Raw genomic sequence first — 24,627 nt, forward strand, 5'->3', positions numbered from 1 at the left:
GCTCTTCCCACCTATGTTTTTTTCATAGGCGGTGCATGTGTGCAGGCACAGAGCAAGAGTGATTACGTCAAATGATGTTCATGCGTATCCTGAGGTCCTGCCATGTGAAAGTGGGGCAATTTGTGTACTTCAAATTTATGCTGGTCAAAGAAAACCATGAAAATGTTCTGCCAAAGTGAACTAAGCACAAAAAAGTTTTCGAAAATATGAAAGAGATTCTAACTTGGATCTTCTAAGTGATAACCAAGCGCGTTACCTCTAGGTCGTTTTACCTAGCTGAAGGTTAGTCGTTATGTCTTAATCAAGTTTTAAACTTTCTTCTCAAGGACGGTTTTCGTGAAAACGCCATTTTTCGATCAGCCAAAGTGAACCAAGTGTATGATTATTTTTCAAGCTTTATTATACTAATTAGCCTTGTTGTTCAATGACGGCTTCTGGGTTAAATTATCAGTATGAGGTGTACCGACATAACGCATGTATTTAAATCCAGTTGAGTTTTCTATTGTTGAGAATAAAATGATTAATAAATGCAGTGGATTTGGTTCGGTCTGGCTGAATGTGATTTGGAAAAATGGCGGTCAACGCCATCGAAACATAATTGGATCCTCCAACACCCGTATTTTTATTTACGTGTTAAATTCTCTCACAGATTGTTACTATGTGTCGGTTAGAAGTAAGAAATCTGACGGCGATGAGGAGAACTTGAAATGTTCATCATCTGGACCAAAACTAAAATATTTCGCTGATTCTATGGAATGGTTTACAGTTCACTCTGGTTGGATGCAATTTTATTTTTTGCATGTTCTGCTAAACAGAAATTTTGAATTTACTCCACGAAGAGCTGACAGAATTACTGGATTTTTACATGGAAGGAAGATCATCATATTCTTCATCTAATGGGTAAGAAAAATCAGTTTTTCAAAAAATGGTCTTTGGTTCGGTTTAGCAGAACCCCGACCAAATAGATTTATTTACTAGAGAGGTTCATCTCATTGTAAGATTTTGAAAAGTTTTGTGAGACTAAATTCAAAAACTCGAGTAAACATTTATTCAGCTGTTTCTATGAGGAAGAAGAGTTAAGTTTGAAGAGTAGAACTGTTTGTTGAACCCCTAAGATGGGGAAGTTTTTCATTAGTGCGGTATTTGCAGATATAATTTACTTTTGCAATGGTCATGGCCAAGCGTGTCCGTACTGAGCGGATGAAATTTATGCTCTATTGATTTACACCACCAAAATTATCGTATTCATTCAAGCTTCCTATCTTAACTGATAGAAGGATGTTGAAATAATTTACATGTCTTTTCGAACTGTCAAAAATCTCAACGCAGTTCCGCACGGAGCGTTAAAATTCACCCGAGTGAAATTCTCTCCGTGTGCTCAGTGTGGTACTGCGGTGCGGTTTTTTGACAGTTCGAAAAGACATTTAAATTATTTCAACATCCTTTTATCAGTTAAGATAGGAAGATTTCATAAATACGATGATTTCGGTGGTGTAAATCAATAGAGCATAACTTTCATACGCTGGTCGTAGTAAAAGGGACGTAACGAAAGAGTGGGAACGTTTTTGTGATATTTACTAAATTCATGCTGATAGGTTTTTGGTACATTACATTAAATTACATCTGATTTTTTGAACTTTTATTTTCCTTTTCTTTTTTGCTATTCCTCTGCGTAATATCAGTTTCCAACAAGAATTCCGGACAAGAGAGAGCACATAAGACGGCGAAACAAAAATTAAATTTTGGTCTGTCTCAAAAGCAAACTTATGTGTCTCTGACAGTCGCTGAATCCGAATCCGGGATTTATAGGGCAAAATATGCGATTTTGGGCTTTTGGCTCAGTGTGGTACTGCGGTGCGGTTTTTTGACAGTTCGAAAAGACATTTAAATTATTTCAACAACCTTCTATCAGTTAAGATACACTGAGAGGAAAATACATTTTAGTTTCACTGGAAAAACTCAAGTAACCGTTCAAAAATGATGTTTTCAGTGAGTTCAAATGAATTAAGTAAAATACGCTTGAAAACTTAGTGAAACTCCAAAGAAAAGCTATTGAAAATTTGGTACTGTATTGTATTGTAAAATGTATATGATTTTCTAGTGGGTTTTACTGAAGTCGAATGTATGAAAAATGAAGCGAATTATTGTCAGCCATCACTAACGAACCAAGCATGAGTGTGATGATGGCAATATGTTCTGTGATTTTTATGTTTCCATCCTTACTAGGGAACCGTTTGGGGGTCTCCGATAAAACGGAGACAAACCAATTTTTTTTAATAATCTCGAAATAGACAAAACAAAAACAAAAATGGCCAAAAGTTGTTCCAAATATACTGAAAATTTACTTAAATTTTATTAAATTTTGTAGTGAAAAATTTCACTTAAATGCTATTGGATTTTTCCAGTGGAATATTTTCACTAACCAATCATGCAAGTTTCAAATGTTTAATTAGATGGAAAAAATCTTCTTATGATTTCCAGTGGAATTGAAGTGAATTTTTCGCTCAGTGTAGGAAGATTGCATGAATACGATAATTTTGGTGGTGTAAATCAAAAGAGCATAAATTTCATCCGCTCAGTACGGACATGCTTGGCCTTGACCATTGCAAAAGTAAATTAAATCTGCTAATACCGCATTCATGAAAAACTTCCCCATCTTAGGGGTTCAAGAAACAGTTCTATCTTCAAACTTAACTCTTCTTCCTCATAGAAACAGCTGAATAAATATTTACCCGAATATTTGAATTTAGTCTCACAAAACTTTTCAAAATCTTACAATGAGATGAACCTCTCTAGTAAATAATTCCCTTTGGTAGTCCGTACCACAATATTTAATTCTGTAGATAGAAATCGATTTTAATCACTAAATTGATGCCGTGATTAATGAAATAGAACGAGATAAGAGATAATAATTAGAGAATATCTCATTATTGATAAGTCACTGAAAGATTTGTAGGAAATCATGGCTTGAAGCTATACGAAAAAGATTACCTGGTTGAATTTTCTGGAAGTATTTTTTTATCTTAATTTCCAAAAAAAAAAACAACCCTAACGGAAAATACAATACAAATACTATTATGTTTTTTTTATTTATTCTTCAATAAAAAGGACCACCCTTATGCAAAATAAGTGAAACACCCAAAAAAAGAAGATTCAAAATTTTAAAAAGAAGATAAAAGATTTCATGAATAATTGGGGATATGCGCGGGAGGGACAGGAGAAGCAGAAATTCGCAATGGCTGTTACGCCCTTTCCACATGTTGGTCTAGGAATATCTTAACAAAGTGTTACATGCCAATAAAGGATCATGGTTTTAAACTATACAAAAATATGACTGGTAAGTTTTCTGGAAATATTTTTTTGTTCTTAATTTCCATCTCAAAGAACCACCCTAAATAAAAATAAATGAGCCACCCTAATGAAATATTATATATATTCAACTTTGAAAATGACTTACAGGTATACATATAAGTGATTTTTTAATACTATTATCTTTTTTTTAAATTTTTCTACAAAAAGGACCACCCTAATGCAAAATAAGTGAACCACCCTAACGATATATGATATGTAATATGCTAGCAGTTGCCAACGATGATATAAGACATGTTCCAGTACTATTGCTATGAATATTTCAGCAACTAAATTCAAATCCTCCATTTCAAATTCATTTCACTCCCCCAACTCAAAAAGTCCAGAAAGTCAATTTTTTTCAAAAAAAAATTTTTTGAGATAACACCAGATCTCGACGTTTCATGCACTTTTAAGGCATTTGGCATCAAAAAAATTTTTTCGATTTCGAAATTTTCATGTATCCCTACCTTGGGATATTTTTCGTGTTTCAAAACAGCCAAACTTTGACCGCTTTGGGCCACCCCTTAGCGAAGTCCGATTGAGCTGAAATTTTGCATGGGGACTTTTTTTGAGGAGACGAAACTTTTGAGCACTACCCGTTTTTGAAATTCGAAAATTCGATTTTCATTGGCACCCTAATAGACAATTCCCGAAAAACACGCAAAATGTATATAGGACGTTCTTGCAGTCGGGCAAGTTCGGCAAGTTTTTTCATCGGCAATTATCTAAAAAATACATTAGCTTTTATGTAAAAAAATTTCACAGACACGATATTTAATGATTTTTTCTAAATTGAGTTCAAAGTTAACTGTTTTGGGTAAATTAGTACAAAATTTTTGTTCATAAAATACTACGTTTTAAGGTGCCAAGTGAACCATAAAAAGGATAGATACAATCTAGTAATAGATTTAGTTGTTTCTAATCTCCAAACAAATTGTAAAACACAAAAATGTCCCAAATGCTGCCAATAAAAGCATGCCTTGATTTTATCATTCGTTAATGATTTATTCACACGTAATGTATTTGCGTGATGATTCAATGACTGTTTTACAACACATCCAGATTTTGTAGAGATCTAGACATAGGTTTGCTTCCTGTGATGGCCACTAATTTGAAAGACAGCTAAACAATAGAGGAATCAAATAACAAAGAATAGTTATGTACTGGTTTATTTCTGATGAATTGTTATTAATTTTGCTTAGTACGCAAAATATTTAAATATTTAGTACGTACGACTAGGTTAAAATAATTGAAAAGCTTTTCTATGTTTTTTACTCACATGCTTTTGAGTTTTTAGATCATCGAATACATTTGTTTATGCTTATAACTCTCCAATTTTTTTTTAATATCTGTATTAAATAAAATAATAATCATACAATCAAAAAATATTCATGATGTGTGACTGTATAACGGCATTGACGAATGATAAAACCAAAGCATACTTTCGTTGGCGTTTGGGACATTTTTATGTTTTGCAATTTGTTTGGAGATTAGAAACAACTAAGTCTATGACTAGATGGTATCTATACTTTTCATGGTTCACTTGGCACCTTAAAACGTAGTATTTTATGAACAAAAATTTTGTACTAATTTACCTAAAACAGTAAACTTTGAACTCAATTTAGAAAAAATCATTAAATATCATGTCTGTGAAAATTTTTTACATGAAAGCTAATGTATTTTTTAGGTGATTGCCGATGAAAAAACTTGCCCGACTGCAAGAACGTCCTATATACATTTTGCGTGTTTTTCGGGAACTTTCTATATTAAATCAATGCATATTTTATTTTTTTCAACTAATTTCCTCGATATATGTTTATTTTAGTATTTTTCATTATTATAACTCGAAAACGGACATTAAATTTGTTTAAAAACGTATTTTAATGAAAAAAAATCGATTTTAGGTAGGTATTTTATAAATCGGTCAATATCTCAAGAATAGTTGGCTTTGGAAATTTGACGTCTTCAGCAAACTTTTTCAGCATAAATAGCCGAACAACTTTGCCGAAGAAACCATATCGCTAAAACGCAATTTGGCCAAAATGATTTATAGGACTTTTATGCGAATAACGTAAGAAAAATTGACTACCACTCAGAATATCGACCATGTCCATAGAAATATTTTCTCTGAAGGCACCAAATGAGTATCTCGACATCTCGACGAGCTAAAGGTTTTTTCCATGTATTTTTAATCCTGCCCCAGTGTGCGGCAGCCAGAACGTTTGGAAAGATGGCAGAGCTGTACGATCATCTGAAATGCGAAGCAGCAAAATCTGACGGCGAATTCGCCACAAACAAAACACATCGAGCGCAACTGGATTCATCTTGGATGAAGTAGTGTCGCCTTAGACAGGGATACGAGGTGGTGATGGTGTTTGCCTATCTCTGATCCTTACTTGGCTTACAAGTATTGTAAAATTTAATAAGACAACTATTCTATAAAAAAAATCAAAGTTGAAGATATTTTGAAAAACAAAACATAAATCATTTGACTTTATAAACCAGCAAACTTTTAGAGAATTTTAAATTATTGAAACAATCTAATCTAGTAGACGATACAAATTAATTAGTGATAGAATAGAAATGAATTTCAAAATCAAGATATTTACATTTACTCCATAGGAAGTCCACTGCTGTTGACAATTTCTGATCGAAAATCATATTGAGGAAAGCATAGATGTGCCAATGAGAAGAGATGAAAAATAAGTGTTCCGTTTTTTCTAGCTCTGATAGAAAAAGAAAAAAATATATGGCACTATCATCTAGTGTAATCAAATGACCTAAACGGAAATTTGAAAGAAAAACGGTCCCACCTACGCAAAAAAATAATCCTTACATTGTGATTCATTCATTCGCCAATAAGCACTGAAAATTTATCATGGCTCCTATAGTCCGATTCTGCAAATAAAAGGAACAGATGGAAAACAAAAATTCAAAATAAATTCTCCTGCTTCTCTTGAACGAAATTCACCCTGTCAGTTGTGTTAGAAATCAGCGCGCCGGAAACATGGTAATAGTTGTTAATATACCTGACAAACTCTCATACAAGTGACATGACACACCCACCAATAAAGCAACCATAACACCACATAAACACAGCAAAAAATAAATCAACTGGAATAACTACTTTTTTTCTCACCCGATGGCCGCCGGATGCTATCGCTGGGCGCTTCCGGAATAAATGCCGCCACGGCAATCGCACAGATCACCATCAGGGCACCGAACACGAACGGCGGACCCGGCATCATCTGCGAGTACTCGTCCTCGATGATGCTGTGATGGCTGCCGCTGCCCAACCCGTGCAGGGTTTCGTTCCGCACGAATTTGCTCCCATCTAGACCACCACTGCTGCCTAGGGCGCTGCCCCCGATGGCACTCCCGGCCGCCGAATGACCGTTTAGACTGGCGGCCACCCCATTGTGGTCGTCGTTCAAATCCACGTGGAACACGTAGAAGATGACACCGAACATGGCCGGGCCCAGCCCGTTGCATAGCCCCCGCATGCCCGTCACCATGCCCTGAACAACACCTAGAAAAAAAAGATTCGCAAGGATTAGTAAATGTAGGAACGTAAACAGTGTTTCATTTTTTTTTTTTTTTTTTTTTTTTTTTTTTTTTTTTTTTTTTTTTTTTTTTTTTTTTTTGAAGAGTGACCAGGTGGAGCTGCAGGACAGCTGATAGCAAAGCCTGGACCCTTTCCCAACTTTCCCCCTACTAGGACTAATACTCACGATGGACTGGACGATGTCGTCAACTTGAGCAAAGTGTGTAGTTATTAGCATTAGGTCGTAGTAGTTTTTAAAAATACTGTTTTTAACTTTTCCCATCGCACTAGTGTTTTGATCGAATGGAAGCTCCAAAGATGATTTGATAATTGAACAATATTTCAATAATCGAAAATCTCCGAGGTCACTGGACAACATTCAGAGATAAAAAAGGGTGTCTATGTCTATGTTAACGCCTTCAGAGTACTATTCTTAAGAAATATACAAAGAGCAAAAAGAAAAAAAAATGTGTCGTAGCTAATTTTTAAAGATTTGATATTTCTGAAAATTATTCGAAGCCAGCTACCAGAACTAGCGTTTTTAGCCGATATGGGCAACTAGTTTTTCTGACAGCTTCCTCAAACAATAATCAGATAATATCCTCAGTTATTTTATAATACATTCTGAAAATTATTTCAAGCTGATTACCAATAGTGTCAATAACCGATGTTAGTCATTGACAGCACCAGCATCATCTCCAAATAACTCTCATATTAGTGTTAGATAACACTTTTTGAGCTTCCATTCGATATTGTAAAGAAATTTGTCAAACCCTATTTGTCAAAATATAGTCAATAATAATAACAAATTGTGTTTCTAATTTCGCTAGTCGTCTTCTGCATATCTGTGATCATCTCAGTCCAAAGTAATATTATATCCATCGTAACCCTTTACAATGTCAACCGTCCTAAGTCCTAACTGAATTCCTGCTTTTTTGATCAGTGAAATAATACCGTCTAAGATATAAAAACAAAAAAGTTCAGTCAACTGATTTTTGTCAAAAATGAAAATGATAATGATTATTTCTCGCGCTTAGTATCATACGGGCGTATCTACAATGATCGATTTCTCTTCATCGATTTTCTCTTTCATTAATAACTTTGCCGGTAAATCATTTTCGGTTATTTTTGTTGTTTTAGATGCTAGTCCTAGTCGTCCTTCACCGAAATACACCGAGAGATCATCCGAATATTGGTCGTATTTTCCGGAATACTCCGAAGAGAAAATCGATGAAGAGAAATCGATCATTGTAGATACGCCTGTATGATACTAAACGCGAGATTTGTCAACTTTTATAAATTCACAAAACCCATAAAAATAAGAAATACAAATACAAACTCCTATAATCAACAGTTTTATCTTCACCTAATCAGTCCATAATCTTCTAATTGTAATGAATCTAATCTGTAAGGCTGTAAATCAACTTATCCTAGCGTCCCCTGTCCTGTGTACTAACGAATTCAAGTAACGAATGATGAGTGTAACGCAGAGACCTCCTCTACCCACTCTTGCGTTACGTTAAATTTAACAATTATTGTTAAATTTGAGAAAATTCAAAGAATGCAAAGATTAGGTCTATGCAAGCTGAATTATAATTTGTTTTTGACTTGTGATAAATGCACGACGGATACTCCTTTGGTTCCCATTAGCACTTACGGCGATTCCTTCACTTGCGCTCAACTCGTAAACTAGATATATCTAGCTCAAAGTCCAAGCGGTGGTGAAAGAACTGGCGCTAAAATGCTAATGGGTTAAGCCCTCCCATCGCGTCAAGATCGAATATCCAGGGGGAGGGCGTTTCGCGAAAGGCAAAAGTTATAATAATAATGAGAATAGTCATAAATAAAAAGAAATAAAATCCAGTGTATTTCCTAAGTGGCTATTCAGAATGGTTCCACGGACATGGATAGCAAATCATTAAATTTTTGTAATGTATCGGATGTGTTTTAAAATCCATTCGTTTATGTAGTGTACTGCTTTCCTGAAGTACCAAAGATGCGCGATCGCGAGTTAATGATTTGCATCCCATCTTCAAGGGATCACTACAAGCTCAACCCATCATTCCAGCTCTTTAGAATATCAGTGTTGATGAGGTTTTTCAAATATTATGTAACTTGTATGGGAAAGCTTAGAATTTTTCACACAAAATACAATAAATACTGTTACATAATCTTTCAACGACCCCTTACTTGTTCTCCCAAGAATCCTGCCTCGACCAAGTTGGCAGAACGCTGCCCAAACCCTCTCTGAACTGAAGGGCAGGGGTAAACAGTGTTTCATTCTATGCCATTATTGAAAATTCTATTATTTATGTCAATCCCTTCCCAACCACAACTTTTTTTTTAAATTTCAAAATGCCAGCTACTCTGGCAAGCCAGAAGACTGGCCTGTGCTTATTAGCTGGTTTGAAAAGGAGACTATAGAGGGCGAGCTTTCAAACTAAAAAAATCGATCCGTCTTCAACGTAGCCTAGAATTCTTAAAGTCCCGCACTAGAGGCAGTGAAAACAGATTGTTGCTATTGAATGCAGTTCCACGGGTAATAAAAACATTCAGGATGGTGTATGGCAGACCCGGGGCTTAACTCGCATCAACTATATTGCATGGACGCCTAAAATTATTGTGACCATCTAGTGGCAGATATCTAGTGGTCCAAAAGATCACCTCACCAATCCGTTTTTTCTCCAAAGATGCAGCAGAAGTAACGGATCTGAGTTTGTCGATTTCATGGCGGATATTATGATGAGAAAGGGTAGTGTCCAAATGTATGCTCTGGTAAAGTCGAACGGTCGTGGCGGTCTATAGGATATGTGTGCCATCAGTAATTCTCATGCTCCCATGTTCATCCTATTCGAAAACAAGCGACTACGGCACCGATTGATTTCGTTCTTTTTGTTTTCATGGGTGCTCACTTCTAAAAAAAAATACAAAAATAAGAAACAAAAAAACAAAAAAACAATCCTTTTTTTTCGTGGGTTGAAAATGGCAGCCACATGCTTAATAAGGAAACCAATACCCTATATGGGATATCAGATCCAGTGCACATCTAATCCTTGTTGGATGAAAACTCTGATATCACGATGATAGAAAGATCACTGTCACACCAACTGGATCTGAAAAGAATGTCCAATCTGCTACATTCATGGTGGACAGGAGATGAAAGATACAAGTCGAAAATGGGTTTCGTGTAATGCATCTAATCAGTTCCAGCAAAAGCTACGCTGAGTAACATGATCTGGTCAATAACGCACGTACATTTGAAAAATTGGAACTACCAGTCCAATCGATTAACTATGTGAACTCGTCTAAACGTATCATCCACATCTCTACAAATTGCCCATTGAAAAGAAAATTCTCTACCGTTACTGCAGATCGGGCTTGAACTTGGCTGTCCCTCCAAAGTTCGGGATGGACCTCGTGGACACCCCATCGCTACCAAGACGAGTTCTTACGGCTGCCAGCTTTCGTTCCAGATCGAGTAAGTAAATCGTGCATATCCAGTGTACGCAGAATGTGGCACCGCAAGCAAAAAAAATAGGCAACAAAGAAGGCACGCTTTGTTTTTTCGGTAGCAGATAATGACAAAATCGCTCTCAAGTTTGTTCACAACAAAAACGGTAGGAATTTTCGTCTCGTTCTATTCACATCGAAATTTTCGCATTGTTTTCAAACTGAAACTCAATTCTGAGGATGGCAAGAGTCTTAATTCGTCCAAATGCTCATAAATTCGATGCTGTGATTCGAAAATTTCAGCAGCAAAGCCGAAATATCGGCACACGCACGGCAAGCGATGTTTGTTTTATTGCTCTCATCGCTTCACATGCGTTTGTTGTTGCGGAGCGCCTTTGTTACCAACATCCACCGCTTAGGACAAAGCGTTTGTTTTTCGGCGTGATCCGTTTTACGTACCCTGTGCATTTCATTTTAAGCGAACGACCGAAGACCAAGATCTTCACAACTTGAAGTCAACGTGAAGTCTAAGAACTACTACTACGTCAACGGCTGTTCCATTGGAGTCTGCTGAAAACAAAAAAGCTCGATCACCGTATTCCATTTCCTAACAAAATCAACAAAGATGGGATGCTGGAAACCCGAGTTGCTCCTAAGGGCCCCGATCTATTAACTCCACGATGTTCTATGTCGCTTTAACAGCCAAAGATATAGGGTCTGGAACCATTTGGACAGATGGATCTATTTTGGTCACTTGTTGCTGTAACTCAGTCATTTTTTATCCAATTGATTTTGGGACACGGTGAGATACATACAGTATCTAGCCATAAACAAAAATTGAAGTCAATTGGATAAAAATTGATGGTGTTTATAGCAGCAACTGTCCAAAATAGGCCCTCCCGCCCAAATGGACCCAGACCCTACAATCGCCGAAGATCGTTGATCGAACAATCGCCGAAGACATCAAAAAGAAGCATTATCCATTTAGAAGCCAAATTAGCCCAGCGCCCAGCTTTTCCTGTACAGAGAAGAGCCCAACGAAGAGCCGACATTATTCGTCATGTGCTTAACTCTGCAACCCTGCAAAGGGTTATTAGAGCTCTTAGAAGTTTGGCAAAGTAATCCTAACAAGATAATAGACTTTATAAAACGAGTTGTGCGTAGTTGGGATCGAGTGCTATGTATATCAACCAATGTCCATCACAGCTCAATTGTGACAGGATAATCGATTAGCATCAAATTAACTATGCGTTATACCACAATATTTCTAAATAATGGACACAGTGGTTAAAAGGCTCTACAGATGAGGAAAAAAACTGCAACAATTACGAAAAGGAGCATTTTTAACGAAACTTTCAAAATAATGTATAGCCAATATTATGGTAGAAATCCTGGAGTAAGTCCTAAAGGATCGTTCTAGAGAATTGTATGACAATTTTTAATTTTCGCTATAAACTTCTTATAAATAATGTAGATACTATCCAGAGTTTTTCAAAAGCGTTTTCCATGGAAGTCTCTAAAAATGCTATCGTAAAGGCGAAATCCCCAGGCCGAAACGTCAGGAATGCAGAAAAAAATCGTTCTTGATTCGAAGACTTAGAAAACCATCGCCCTTTCCTGCCACCATAAAAATCTCTAAAAAGTCTAACCTGTATCTTTCCGATAGACGTCTTTTGCAGACTTGCCATGATTCAGTGTTTTATAAAACCTCTGCTATTACTCTATAAGTTCTGTCCAAAATTTAAACTCTATTTCAAATTCAAGCCGAAAATTGATCTCGGGATTAACAGGACATAAACGGCTTCAAGAGCTTTACTAACAAATTCAGAAGCGAATCTTCTCAGTTTTAACAAATTAAGCGTTTAGTGCAGGGCACCTATCATAAATCATACTAGAAATGATCAACAGCTCTAAGAAAATCCACTGAGATTATTTCATAGCTCATGGAGTACGACGAGTCTCTCTAGTAATTCAGTGAATATCTTGCTTACATACTTTTTGTAATAACCAAAAGATATCATTAATTTATATAGTTAGATTCCATCTAAAATTGGCGTTAAGTTTTCCTGATAAACAACTCCGTTTGCACATAGAATAGCTTTCCTGGAACTGTAAAAGTTCAGGAAAACTTCAGATCGGAGTATCAAAGGATACAAAAAGTGCCACTAGGGAACTCCTAAAGATGTTGATAACGGCTTTCAAAAATCTCCTTTTAGAACAACAAGAGAGGGATCCATTACTAGTCATCTCATGTAGATCATTTGCTTAGGTAATTCAGAAAACATCTGCAGATTCCGCAAGAATTCAACCGAGATCAATCCAGAAGTCTCACAGTACATGGTTAGCAATTAGCAAAAAAGCAATTAGCAAAAAAATGTGCCAAAGATTAGTAATTTATGAAATTATCAGAACTTTATAACGTTTTTGATGAAGCATGTCTGAATAAAATCGCCGGCAAGATTGGTCTCAACACTGACTTCTTCGTAAATATTTCACAAAATCGTAAATCGTAAGGGGCTGTCCATAAACCACGTGGTCATTTTTTTGGGACTTCTCACACCCCCCCCCCCCCCCCGCGTGGTCATTAGTCCATACAAATTTCTTTTTTCGTCCATACAAAATGGTCATTGCCCGAACCCCCCCCCCCCCCCCCTAATGACCACGTGGTTTATGGACAGCCCCTAAATGTTTTCAGAAAGCATATGATTGTCATAGAAAACTAGCTGACCCCGGCAAACTTTGTCTTGCCAATTTGCGGTGGTTTGACAACTGCTGAGGTCATCGCAGCAACGCACTCTAGATTGATTTCGTTTCAATCAGGCTGAAATCCTTCCCGGCTCATAAAAAATCAATATTTTGTCATTTTTCATACTTTTTTAAATGATTTTCGTAACTTTTTATGCATATCAACACAGCCACCATGAATACATATCAAACCAAGCAAGAGTCATCTTGATCCGTTCAGCCGTTCCCGAGTTTTGTTGCCTCAAAGGAACTTCAAACTCATTTATATATATATATAGATATATATTAGAAATGCATAAAATTCTACAACATTTTTTTTATTCTTCCAATTTTGTTGCAGTTTTGTGTTACGTAGTGCTTTGTACCTAGTTATTGACATCTTCCAATGGTTTATTTGTCCTATCGTTATCATTTCGACAATAATATTGAATGAAACACATAAACAGTGAACACGAAAACAAGTGCACTTACCTTGTTGATCTGGATTCGAGTGTATCGAAACAAATGCGCTGATGGCTGGATAAGTAATTGACGCGAGTGACGCTAGGATTCCGGCAGCCCACATCATCCTGAGGACACGAAGAAGGAAACGATAAAATTATCGATTAGGTGTGTTGATATTCACCAAGGTCACGTACAACCCCCCAAACTTACCAGGTTTGACTGCCAAAACCGTACCACAGTAGTTGCAGCATTTCGAATAGTAATCCTATTATTATAGTACGCTTAGCACCAAGTACCCTGGAATAGAGCAAAACAAACAAATTAGTGGGAACGCCCAAAATAGAGCCGACGGGGATACTCACTTCATTAAATCACCTAGAACAACCTGTGTCAGTATGCTCAGAATACCGACGACGGCAATGAAGATGGACACATCCACCGAGCTGAAGTGCATTTTCAGCTTCAGATAGACGAAAATACACGAATATTGTCCGGCCTCTGGCAGGTAGGATAGTAATACTGTAACGCACTGCATTAGAATGGTTTGGTCCAAGCCAACCTTCCGTAGCGCCTGTTTTGGAGGGATTTGATGGGGAAATTAGAGATGATTCGGAACAAATGACGATTTAGAATAGACTTACGGCAAAGGGGTCGGCCTGCTCCCAACTGATTGGTGCACCCCATGAACTGGGCCGCACCTTCTCCGGTAAACTTTCCGGCACTGCCACTAGGATAAAAAATACATCTAAGACTGCGATCGCTGTCGCTAAAGCTACTATTAGAGGTTCTGAATATTTGTCATTCAGATAGGCGCCTAGGGCTGGTGAAATAACCTACAAAACAGGAATGTGTGTTATAATGGAAGGTGAGGGAACTTATACCACACTTACGAGGCTAGCAGCAAATGTAGCCGACACCAGACCATAAGCCCGGGAACGGTCCTCAACGGTCGTTACGTCGGCCACGTAAGCGAAAACCACCGAGAAAGTAACAGCGAACACTCCGCTGATTGAGATCATTGCGAAAAACCACCTAAAACGGTAAAGGATACAATGTAACTGGATGTTCGATGCATTTGCAAACGAAAGGATAACACCTACCATGAGTTGATTGACATCAGCGGTATGGGGGCGCAGGTGAAGAACACTGTTATCAGCAGGAAAAACTTTCGGCCCCACACATCGGACAATGCACCGATGAGTGGGGCGCTTAGAAACGAGAGGATTCCTTTGATGCCCATCACCAGACCGTTCATCAGGAATGTGTGATCGGGGAAGGTCTGATTCAGAACCTGTGAGCATTTCGGATGGTCGGGGTGAAGAAAAAATACAAACAAAGAACAACGATTACATCGAGTATTACCGCATATTTTACGCTATGGAGTGATGAGCCCACAACCTCGTCGGGAAAAACAACCGGTAGAATTATATCACTCAATCACGCAGCAGTGTCTATTTGTGGAAATGCCTTTTGCGCCTCGTCGGCATCCAAGAATAACCTTCAGTCGATTGCGTAAAAGGCTTCCATGCTTTCACCAGGATTGTACCGGAGTAATTTACTATACCAGCATGTGTGCAGGATCAAGAATGAATTTGTCTTTTGATGAATGTTCAGGATTACTTACATTTATCACGGGCATCGTCAGCAGACCCCACGCGAAAAACTCCAAAAATATCACAACTAAGGCATGGTACACGCTAGGCTCACCGATACCGGAACTCTGCGGGAAGAAAATAAAATCAATTAGAATAGGTACATGGGGCTGTCAAGTTCGTCATAATTGGCAAAAGAGCATCGTTAGCAGTATCTGTAATTGTAAAAGCAATCAATTGAAATTGGCGGGAATCGCATCATACTCCACTATCACGTACAAAGTCATTGGGTTTAACAGTTTTGCAAGCTTCCGCAGAATAGCACTTCAAAGCGCCTGTTTTGATGGTAAAAAATCATTAGACAGGTGACCCCCAATTTATGATTATCGTACGTAAGTATCAGTGGCGTAGCAAGGGGGTGCGGAGGGTGCGGTCCGCACCGGCCCCCGGGATTCAGGGGACCTCCAAATTAGAAAAGGTTTCTAACACTAGTTTGAATAAAGTTCTTTAAATAGCGTTAGTTTCCTATAAGTATAAGTTCTATACTTTCAGAACTGCAGATAGATATCTGCAGGCCTCTTCGTGATTATCAAGGAATTTTGGAATGGGGCACAAAGATGGTTAATTTGAAGTCCTATTATTAACAATTGTAAATGTGCATACTTTATTCAAGTAGTATAGTTAGTTAAGTTTAGTATTAGTTAGTTTACTCTTTGTACCAACAGGGGCCCCAAAATACAAGAAAAAATGTGCTACAAATCAAAATTGAATTTTACGAAATTCAGAACCGATATGGAAGTAAAATTCATGAGCATTATAAAAACGTTCCTGATGTCCTAACCACAGGACGAAACATAGCTGTTGACTTAGCTAAAGGTAGCAGCCGAAATTCAGGGGCCCCATTTATTAATATTAAGATCTGAACACGTAAAAACAATAGTTTGTCGATTATTTTCGCTCTCGTATAAAAAATAAGTGCAATCATCGTATTCCATCAACCATCCATCAAGTATTTCTTTCCGAGTGTTCCTTGAAGGGTTTTTGCGGGAATTCCCTCGGGCAAGGTAAGTACTTACCTTGCCTTCGAGGATATCAATTACGATTTCTCTAGCAGTTATTTCAAAGACGTCCACAAACATTCCTCTAAGATTAGGAGGAATTCAAAACTTTTTTCAGAGATTGCTTCAGAAATTCTTCTAAGCATTGATTTTGGAATACTTACAATGCTTACTTCAGAAACTCCTCCAAGCATTTCTTCAGGAACTTATCAAGAAATCCTTCAGGAATTCCTTCAAGGATTTTTTAACAATTTCTTCAAGCATTCGTTCAGGAATACCTCTTCGGATTTCTCATGAAGCCCTTCAAGGAGTCCTTCGGATGAAACTTACGGAATTTCTCCAAGAATCTTCCTTCATTCGTCATGGAAAATATCTTTCAGGAATTTCTGAGATCATGCTTGAACCCATACCCGGTCATACCTCCTTGGGAGATTTTCTAAAGGAATTTTGGAGGAATTCCTGAAGGAATTCTTGTAGAAATGTTTGCAAGAATTTTTGGAGGAATTTTCAATTAAATCTTTGAAGAATCGTCTAGATGAATTCCAACGCAGCTTTGTAACGTAGCTTGAAAAAATCCTTGATGAAAAAGATTAAATCTTCGCTGGACGTTCTTAAAGGATTCTTGAACGAATTGTGAAAGAGGACTTGAAAAAATCGCCTAAGGAATCCTTAGACGATTTCCTATAGCATTTGTTGGAGGAATTTCTGAAGAAATCTCTGCAGATATAACTAAACAAATGCATAAACAAATTCATAAGAAATCCTTGAAAGGACTTCAAGGTAAAGCGTTTAAGGCATTGCAAAAGGAACTCTTGAAGAAATCTTGAAGGAATTTCTGTAGGATTCCGCTGGAAATATGCTAAAGTGATTATGTGGAGTAGCCCCTAAAAGGAATTGTCTGTGGAAATCGTTGAGAAACTTTTTATGGAATTATTGGGAATACATGTTACTGAAGAAAATCCTTCGGAAATGATTAGAAGCGTTCCCGAAGCAATCGCTATAGCAAGTTTCGAAGGAAATCTTGAACGAATCGTAAAAGATATCCAAGAAAGAGTTTATGGAGTTCCTCACTTGGAACAAATGCTTGATGAAATCGTAAGAAACATTTTTGGAAGTTTCGTGAAGGGAATTCGGACGAAACGGGTGTTATCGCTAAAGAAATAATTAATGGTATCAATAGAAAAATTCCTGATGGAAACCTAGGAAGAATACCTAAAGGATTCATTGAAAGAATTCCAGTAGAATTTCTTGGAGGAATTTATGTGAGAATCCTTCGAGGAATTTTTATATTTTTTCATGCGAATTTCTAAAGAAATTTCAGCGGAAATTTCTTTTGGATCTTTTTCAGTAATTACTTTGGAAATCCGTTAAGAAATATCTTTAAACATTTTTGAAAAACCCTTCAGCAATTACTCTGAAAGTTTCCTTCGAAATTTCCTTTGGGAATTCCTTAAGCATTTGTTTCTGAATTCATTATGCATTATTTTTTGAAAATTTCTTTGGCAATTCTTTTGGAAACTGTATCAGCTATTGTTTCAAAAATTAAGCTCGCTATTCCTTTGGAAAATATTTTCAAGTTTTTTTGTATCTCCGTTAGAAGTCTCATTGAAAGTTTCTGCGGCAACTCAATTGAGAAATTGTTAGGCAATTCCTTTAGAATTTTTTTAAATCAGTTCTTGGCAATGCTTCAGCAATAGCTTTGCGATTTATTTCAGATTTTTATATCTAATTTTTGCAAACTGCTCCGGTAATTCCTCAGAAAATTCCTTTGATGATCCCTCTGGAAAATTCTTGTGATTATTCTTTACGGAATTCTGTCTATTAATACTTTTGAAGTTTTATTAGATACACTCTTGTATATCCAAAAATTTACAACGAAACGGCCGAAGAAAATCTCAAAAGAATTACCTAAGGAATTTCCAAATAAACAAACAATTTCCTAAAAAATTACAAAGCAAGTCCTAAAAATGTTTTAAGAAATATCAATAGAATTTCTCTGAAAATTTTTGTGACAATGCTTGAAAGAATTCTTATATTTTTTTATTTGAATTTCTAACGGAGGAGTTCCTGAATCCTTGTATGGCTTATTGAAGGAATTTCTTAAGAATTTCTAGCAAAAACTTTCAAAGCACCCTCTGGAGGAATTCCGATAGGATTGCTTGAAGGAGTTTATGTAAGAATCTTCTAAATAAATCTTGGAGGAGTAATTATTTCAATACATGAAGAAATCTTTGCATTAAAAAATTCCCGAAAGATTTCTTGTACAAAATTATTTGTAAAATCATCTTATCAGTTTAAGAATGAAATCAATTTAGGTAATTTTTAGAGAATACTTGAATAAATTCTGAACGAGTTTTTGGAGAAATCACAAAGGAATTTAATGGATAGACCACTAAATTTTTTTTGGAAAAAATCCTGAAGAAAGTTTGGGAGGAATTTCTAAAGGCCTCTTGAAGGAATTCGTTTAGAATTTTGAATAAAAGCTTGAAAGAGTATTAAAGCGATCACTGGAAAAATCTCAAAAGTAATCCTCGGTAGAATCCTTGGAGAAATTATTAAATAAATTAAACAAGGAAACTTTATCTGATTGATGAAATCTTTGCAGGCGTTGTTTGCAGCGGATCTTGTTAGAATCCTTAAAGAAATTCTGAAAGAATCTTTTGATATTTTTTTGATATTTAAGAAATCCTTGGAAAAATTGCCGTCGGAATTCTTGAAGCGATTCCTGAAGAATTCCCGATGGATATTCTTTATGAAATCTTAGCCTTGCATTAATCATTTGAAGAGTGCTTCTAGACTCTTCCTGAAGAAAGTGGCAAAACAGTGAGGAATCCTTAGAGAAACTTCTGGAGAAATTGTTTGATTCGATAAGATAGGGTATCTGTTCCTTTACTATTTAAGCATATACGCTCCAATTTCCATCCTACTCAAAACAAAAGAATGAGGCGCTTTTTGTTTTGTTTCTTATTTTTGCTAGCAAAAATTCCTGAAGGAATCTTTGGGAAAATTCCTAGAGTTGATGGATATCAAAGAATTCGTTGGAGGAATTTCAGACGGATTTTTTGAAACAATCCCTACAGAAGTTCCTCTGAGAAATTAAAGATTTTTTTTATTATTATCTAATTATCTAATGGATTCTATGTAAATTTCTTGGAGGAATTTTAAAATGAATCTCTTAAGGTGCCATTAGACTGTTTGTCATTATGACAAATATTTGCCATTGAAGTCCGACATTTATCCAAGGTTGCTATGATTCAGGCTGTGTTGGTCATTTGTTGGGCATGTTTGGCCAAATATTTGTCACGTCTAATGAGAACTTTAGTAAAACCTCCTCCAAGAATCCTTGCAGAAATTTTTCGAAAAAGAAGCGTTGCAGTCGATTCCTTCAAAAATGACTTGGAGGAATTTCTGAAGGAAACCTTAGAAAAAAATCTTAAGAAATCTTCAAAAGAACACCAAGATGAGTGATGAATGCTTGAGGAAATGCCAAGACAAATTCTTGGAGAAATTTCTGAAAAAGTTATGAGAGGGAATAACTGAGAAATCCTTAAAGAATCTTTGGAGAAATACTCAACTTCTGTGGAAAAATCATCAATGGAATATTTGGAGGATCTCCTGAAAGAAACCATGGAGGAATGTGTGAAGAAAATCTAGAAGGACTTATTTTTCTCTGGCGGAATTCCGATGTAATTTCTTAGAAGAAAATCTGGTTCCAAAAGAAACATTTGAGAATTTCTTGTAGTAATTTTCTCTGAAATTTCTTTAGAATTCTATGAATGATCTTCTAGAAGAATCCTCAGAGATAATATTGATAGAATCCCTGGTGCACTTCCAGAACAAATGTTTCGTGAAATACTCGATGAAGCCAAGCCTTTGCAAAAATATTTTGAAGTACTCTGAAGTGCTTTTGAAAACATCCTCGGAGACAACACTGCTAGAATTCTAGAAAGAGTGCTTAGAGAATATTGAATCCTTGCATTTACCACTTAACAGATTCTTGAAGACAAATTATTCTTCAAGTGAGATTTTTTTTTTAAGAAAACGGTAAAGCAATCTTTGAAGGAATTCCTAAAGGATTACTTGGCGCAATTCCTAAATAAGTTGTAAGAAAAAAATCGACAAAATTCTTGATGGAACTCCGGGTTGAATCCTTGCAGAAATCCCCGAAGAAATTCATAAAGGAATACAGAATAACCTTTAACCATCCGTCACTCAGTTGGCCACCACTGCCAGAATCACACTAATGTTGAGTACAAAAGTCGAGATTTTTTCAACATTTTGTACAAAATACAACAGATCATCCGAGAGTTAAATGTATAGATTTATCATTGTAAAATATGTACATATGTAATTTTCAAGGGGGCCCACAAATTTGGTTCCGCACCGGGCCCCCAAATGTCTAGCTACGCCACTGGTAAGTATAAATGATTGGATGGGTTACAACAAAAGTCGAATTGCAAATGGAGCCTTTGGACTCCAAAGTTTGTAGTATCAGGGCATCTGCACAATAGTAAGCCGTTAGTGTGCTTACCGGAGGAACATTGCAGTGAACCTTGTGTTTCTAAGAGATAATCTGTTGATACATACTAAATCTTAAATGTGAGCCTTAATAAATGTAGAACTATCAACATGTTGTTACCTAGTGTAAGTGGCTTGATAGAATATTATTTTAACTAAATTAAATAAAATCGACATGATATGTTGAAAATAACGGCTGAAGATAAACACATATAGGGTATCGCGCCACTTGGGCGGTGGCTTCTATATTCGTCTGTTTTCCACTATAACTCAGTCAATTTTGAATCAATTGACTTGAAATGTTGTACACGGGTAGATACTATACCTATCTCACCACATTCCAAAAGTTGTGTCAATTGGTTCAAATTTGACTGAGTTATAGTGGAAAACAGACGAATATAGAAGCCACCGCCCAAGTGGCGCGATTCCCTATTGCCTTAGCGATTACTACCTAGGAATTTCCGAATTTCCGAACTTCTGAAATTCTCGAACACGAAAGAATAACATATCACTTGTATAAGGCTTTCCGTATAACAGCTAGCAGTCACTCACTTGTCCCCAGAGTACAAAAAGTTCTATTCCAGCCCCAACGGACAAGCATACAATTAGAGTAATTGGATTTTCATCACCATGGACCCTTTTGTTAAGTGCCAACACAGAGCAGGAATGATTTATGCCACGGTAAACCCAATGACCTCGTGCGGTGAAAGCCTTTTTCGTTTGTTTGCTAGTTTTTGAATGGCGGCACCACAGTAATGGGAGCCGGACACTATGGGAGCATGATTAATAGGTTTCCCTGCTGCAGTGAGTGCGGTTGTGCTGTGGTGGAAAATGAGTTTTCCCCACTTACTGCAGCAGGAGGGGACACACTTGATTGATAATAACCTTGCAATGATTGAAAATCACTCGTAGAAAGTAGAGGAGGTTCTGCTTTGGTTTGAGCTGCACCACGGTCACCGTCGGTAGGCCACTGCAATTGCTTAGGTTCGAAGGCGTCGTTGTAATTTTGTTGTGTGCCGGCGCCCCAATTGTACCGCTACTATGCGTTTGATTAACACTATTTTCGTTGCTATCACTAACGGGGTTATCAACAATATTAACATTTGTATCGTGTCCAGCCAGTGCATCCGGGACGTTCAGTTGCGATTTGTTGGACGCTACAGTAGCAGTCGTCGCAGCGGAATTGGTCGACGTCAGTAGCGAATCATCTTCGTCCTCGTCTTCCTCAGCACCCGTGTCGATTTCAATGTCACAGCAATCGGACGAATCCGACTGATGTCGTCGACCTTCCTGCTGCAGTAGCACCGTCCTTCGGTGCATGGCTCTAGCTTCCAAGTCATCTTCGAAGCCGCTTCTACTTTTTCGTCTTGCACTTATCATAGGCGAGGTTTCCTCGGGAATATCACAACAACTACTACTAGGGCTATTGTTAATGCTAAGATAATTGCTACTTTCGTCCGGATCGCCGCAGCTGTCCAATCGCTGCACCGAACTGCAACAACTCTCGACCATACCACCACCGTTCGATGGCGATGACAACGTTGCTACATTGCTCCGGCTACGGGTTAGAACTTGATTGCTGTACAACGACGATGCTCGCCGTCGACCGCTGCTGCAGACGTTAACTTCCAGTCTCAGTTCTGCATCGGCACCTCCCTCTGTACTATCCATTGCTAAACAAGCGTTATTGGTAACGACGTTGCTTCTATCACAGATCACTTCATCACATTCGCTTCGACTCCGCCGGGGTGCCGATCCTGTTGAACAAATATATATGGGGTTTTGGAAAATGTGAGTTTTAGAGAAAGATGGTGTATATCTGAGGTTTTTCGATTTCATATTGTTCCTTTGGCACATTTCATTCTGATCTTTCATTTGTTTTCCAGTGTAAAGGGCCTCTTACCAGTATCAGTACTGCTAAAGGTTTCATTTTAATTTTCATTTTGCAGCATTTGGTGGGGCAATGAGAGCGCAAGTCAGTCCAAAGCCGATGATAAGGAGGGGTAATTGCTGAATAGTCTTTGCTGACCACATAAACGCCATGGGATAGGAAAAGGATATTTTGGTGTGGGATTAGGGTGTTGATACAGACTTGACAATATCAATGCTATTCAGATGCAAAATAATTTTAAGGCTCAATAGTGAATCGCATACCATCCAAAACCAAGAAAAAAAAACAAAAATCCACAAAATGCCAAGCAGTCATAGAAAGAAAAAGCACCCGATTGTTTATTTTGTCTATTATAACAAACGGAAACTTCTACCCTCTCCGACTCGCCAGTCACCCCGGAAAAAATGTCTTTTCAGTTCTGGAAAATATATTATTCCCAATAAGGCCTTTAATCGAATTGTCCGCGTGGTAGAGATATCGCAAATCTAAGCACATTTTTGGCCCTTCAGGGTCCTAAAATCACCGGTTTTAGTGGAATAGCGTATTTGTTTTGTCGAAAAAAATGTCATGTTTTTTTGGTCCCATACAATTTTTGACAACTTTAGGCCCCTTGAGGGACCACTTTGCCTTGAGATACGGACTTTAAATTTTGACATGATCATTTTTTAGCTAAAACGATCATTTTCCACTAACGAACTTATAACATTTCCAAATTTTGCAAAATAAGGGACGGCCTAGTGTCCAGTTATTAGACCGGTGTAGATGCTGAGACCAAATAGTTGTTGGATATTCTTGGGGCTCATCATGACGAGCCGCTTGGATTGGCTTGGAGGGAGAAGAACATTCCAGTTTGATGTGATTCGAGTTACCATAAATTTGCTCAGTTGTATTTTACAGAGCAGCAGAAATGGAAACAAATCCCGCCGAATGGCTCAGGGCCTAGGAGCAACCATACTTTGCTCCAGAAACAGGAAGCACAATGATTTGGTTTCGTTAGTCCAAGTTATAAGAAAAATAATACTATCGACGAGTTTCATTTTCAGATTGATTTCATTTTGTGAGGCAGATTCAAGTAAACTGCAAGGTGGCCATCTTTGTATTCAAGTGATCTTATTCTTGAGAAATACTTCATAGTTTGAATAAGGGCAACGTTTTTTAATCTTGGTTAAGCAGATATAAATAACGACGTTGTTGGACAAGAAGAACTATTTCCTACAAAAAGGGATTATAAGCCGAGCTATTTTAGTCACAGGAGAAAATGTAATTTTAAAGTTGTGATAGCCTTTGAAGCAGACCATCAAAGTTGTCCTATTTTATTAACTACTAGGTACGCACGATAAATACGAAGAGTGCTGAAAAATCGAGTTTTGCAACGAGTTACATACAACATTTTATGCAACTATATTTCATTCTGCAAGTCATTTCAGTTGCATAATGTACAAGGGCGGAAAAGTTGATCATTATGATACCAAAATGATTCTTATAAAATAGAAATGATTACACTGAATTGCATAATAGTTATTTATGTAACGAGTTGCAAAAAGTTGATTTTTTCAGCACGAGTCGTACATTTATCCAACGAGGCTTGCCGAGTTGGATAAATACGAAGAGTGCTGAAAAAATCGAGTTTTGCAACGAGTTCCATACAAAATTTTATGCAATGATTTTTTTCATAATGCAACCCATTTGAGTTGCATAATGTTCATAATGCAACTCAAATGAGTTGCATTATGAACATTATACAACTATTTTTCATTATGCAACTCATTTCATAATGCATAATGCATAATGAGCCAGTTCGGAAAAATTGGCCATTATGATACCAAAATGAGTTATATAAAATGTAAATTATGATACTGAATTGCATAAAATAGTTTATGTTTGTGTATTATATAACATTCATATAAAGTTGTATAGAAAAACACGGAAATAAGTAATTTATGCGAATAGTTTTAAAATTAATTATGACAAAAGCTTCTATTGTTATTCAATTTACAAAATTAAACTATGAATATTCTATAAATACATGAACTG

General features: G+C 37.0%; 1 protein-coding gene and 1 long non-coding RNA gene across 9 annotated transcripts in view; both read right to left on the reverse strand.

Moving 5' to 3' along the window:
- LOC109409739 (hippocampus abundant transcript 1 protein) overlaps nucleotides 1-24,627 on the reverse strand; it is a 112,658-nt gene that overhangs the window by 8,093 nt on the left and 79,938 nt on the right. For 4 of the 8 annotated variants that reach the window (XM_019683237.3, XM_019683236.3, XM_062854548.1 and 1 more), the window contains exons 3-11: nucleotides 21,588-22,459; nucleotides 15,159-15,254; nucleotides 14,635-14,825; nucleotides 14,425-14,566; nucleotides 14,176-14,367; nucleotides 13,897-14,105; nucleotides 13,745-13,831; nucleotides 13,562-13,659; nucleotides 6,479-6,880 (exon numbers count right to left, since the gene is read on the reverse strand). In XM_019683237.3, the coding sequence (XP_019538782.2) occupies nucleotides 6,479-6,880; nucleotides 13,562-13,659; nucleotides 13,745-13,831; nucleotides 13,897-14,105; nucleotides 14,176-14,367; nucleotides 14,425-14,566; nucleotides 14,635-14,825; nucleotides 15,159-15,254; nucleotides 21,588-22,459 (2,289 nt within the window). Of the gene's footprint in view, nucleotides 1-6,187; nucleotides 6,250-6,478; nucleotides 6,881-13,561; nucleotides 13,660-13,744; nucleotides 13,832-13,896; nucleotides 14,106-14,175; nucleotides 14,368-14,424; nucleotides 14,567-14,634; nucleotides 14,826-15,158; nucleotides 15,255-21,587; nucleotides 22,460-24,627 lie in introns of all 8 variants that reach the window. The other 4 variants (XM_019683241.3, XM_019683240.3, XM_019683238.3 and 1 more) reach the window with 4 other exon arrangements.
- Nucleotides 18,883-21,581, reverse strand: LOC134288747 (uncharacterized). Its single transcript, XR_009998121.1, has 2 exons — nucleotides 19,502-21,581; nucleotides 18,883-19,358 (listed from the first exon to the last, which is right to left on the reverse strand). It is a non-coding gene; the product is annotated as an uncharacterized LOC134288747 (long non-coding RNA).

This window comes from Aedes albopictus, chromosome 2 (genome assembly GCF_035046485.1).
Source record: "Aedes albopictus strain Foshan chromosome 2, AalbF5, whole genome shotgun sequence".
In the NCBI taxonomy this organism is placed as follows: Eukaryota; Metazoa; Arthropoda; class Insecta; order Diptera; family Culicidae; genus Aedes; species Aedes albopictus.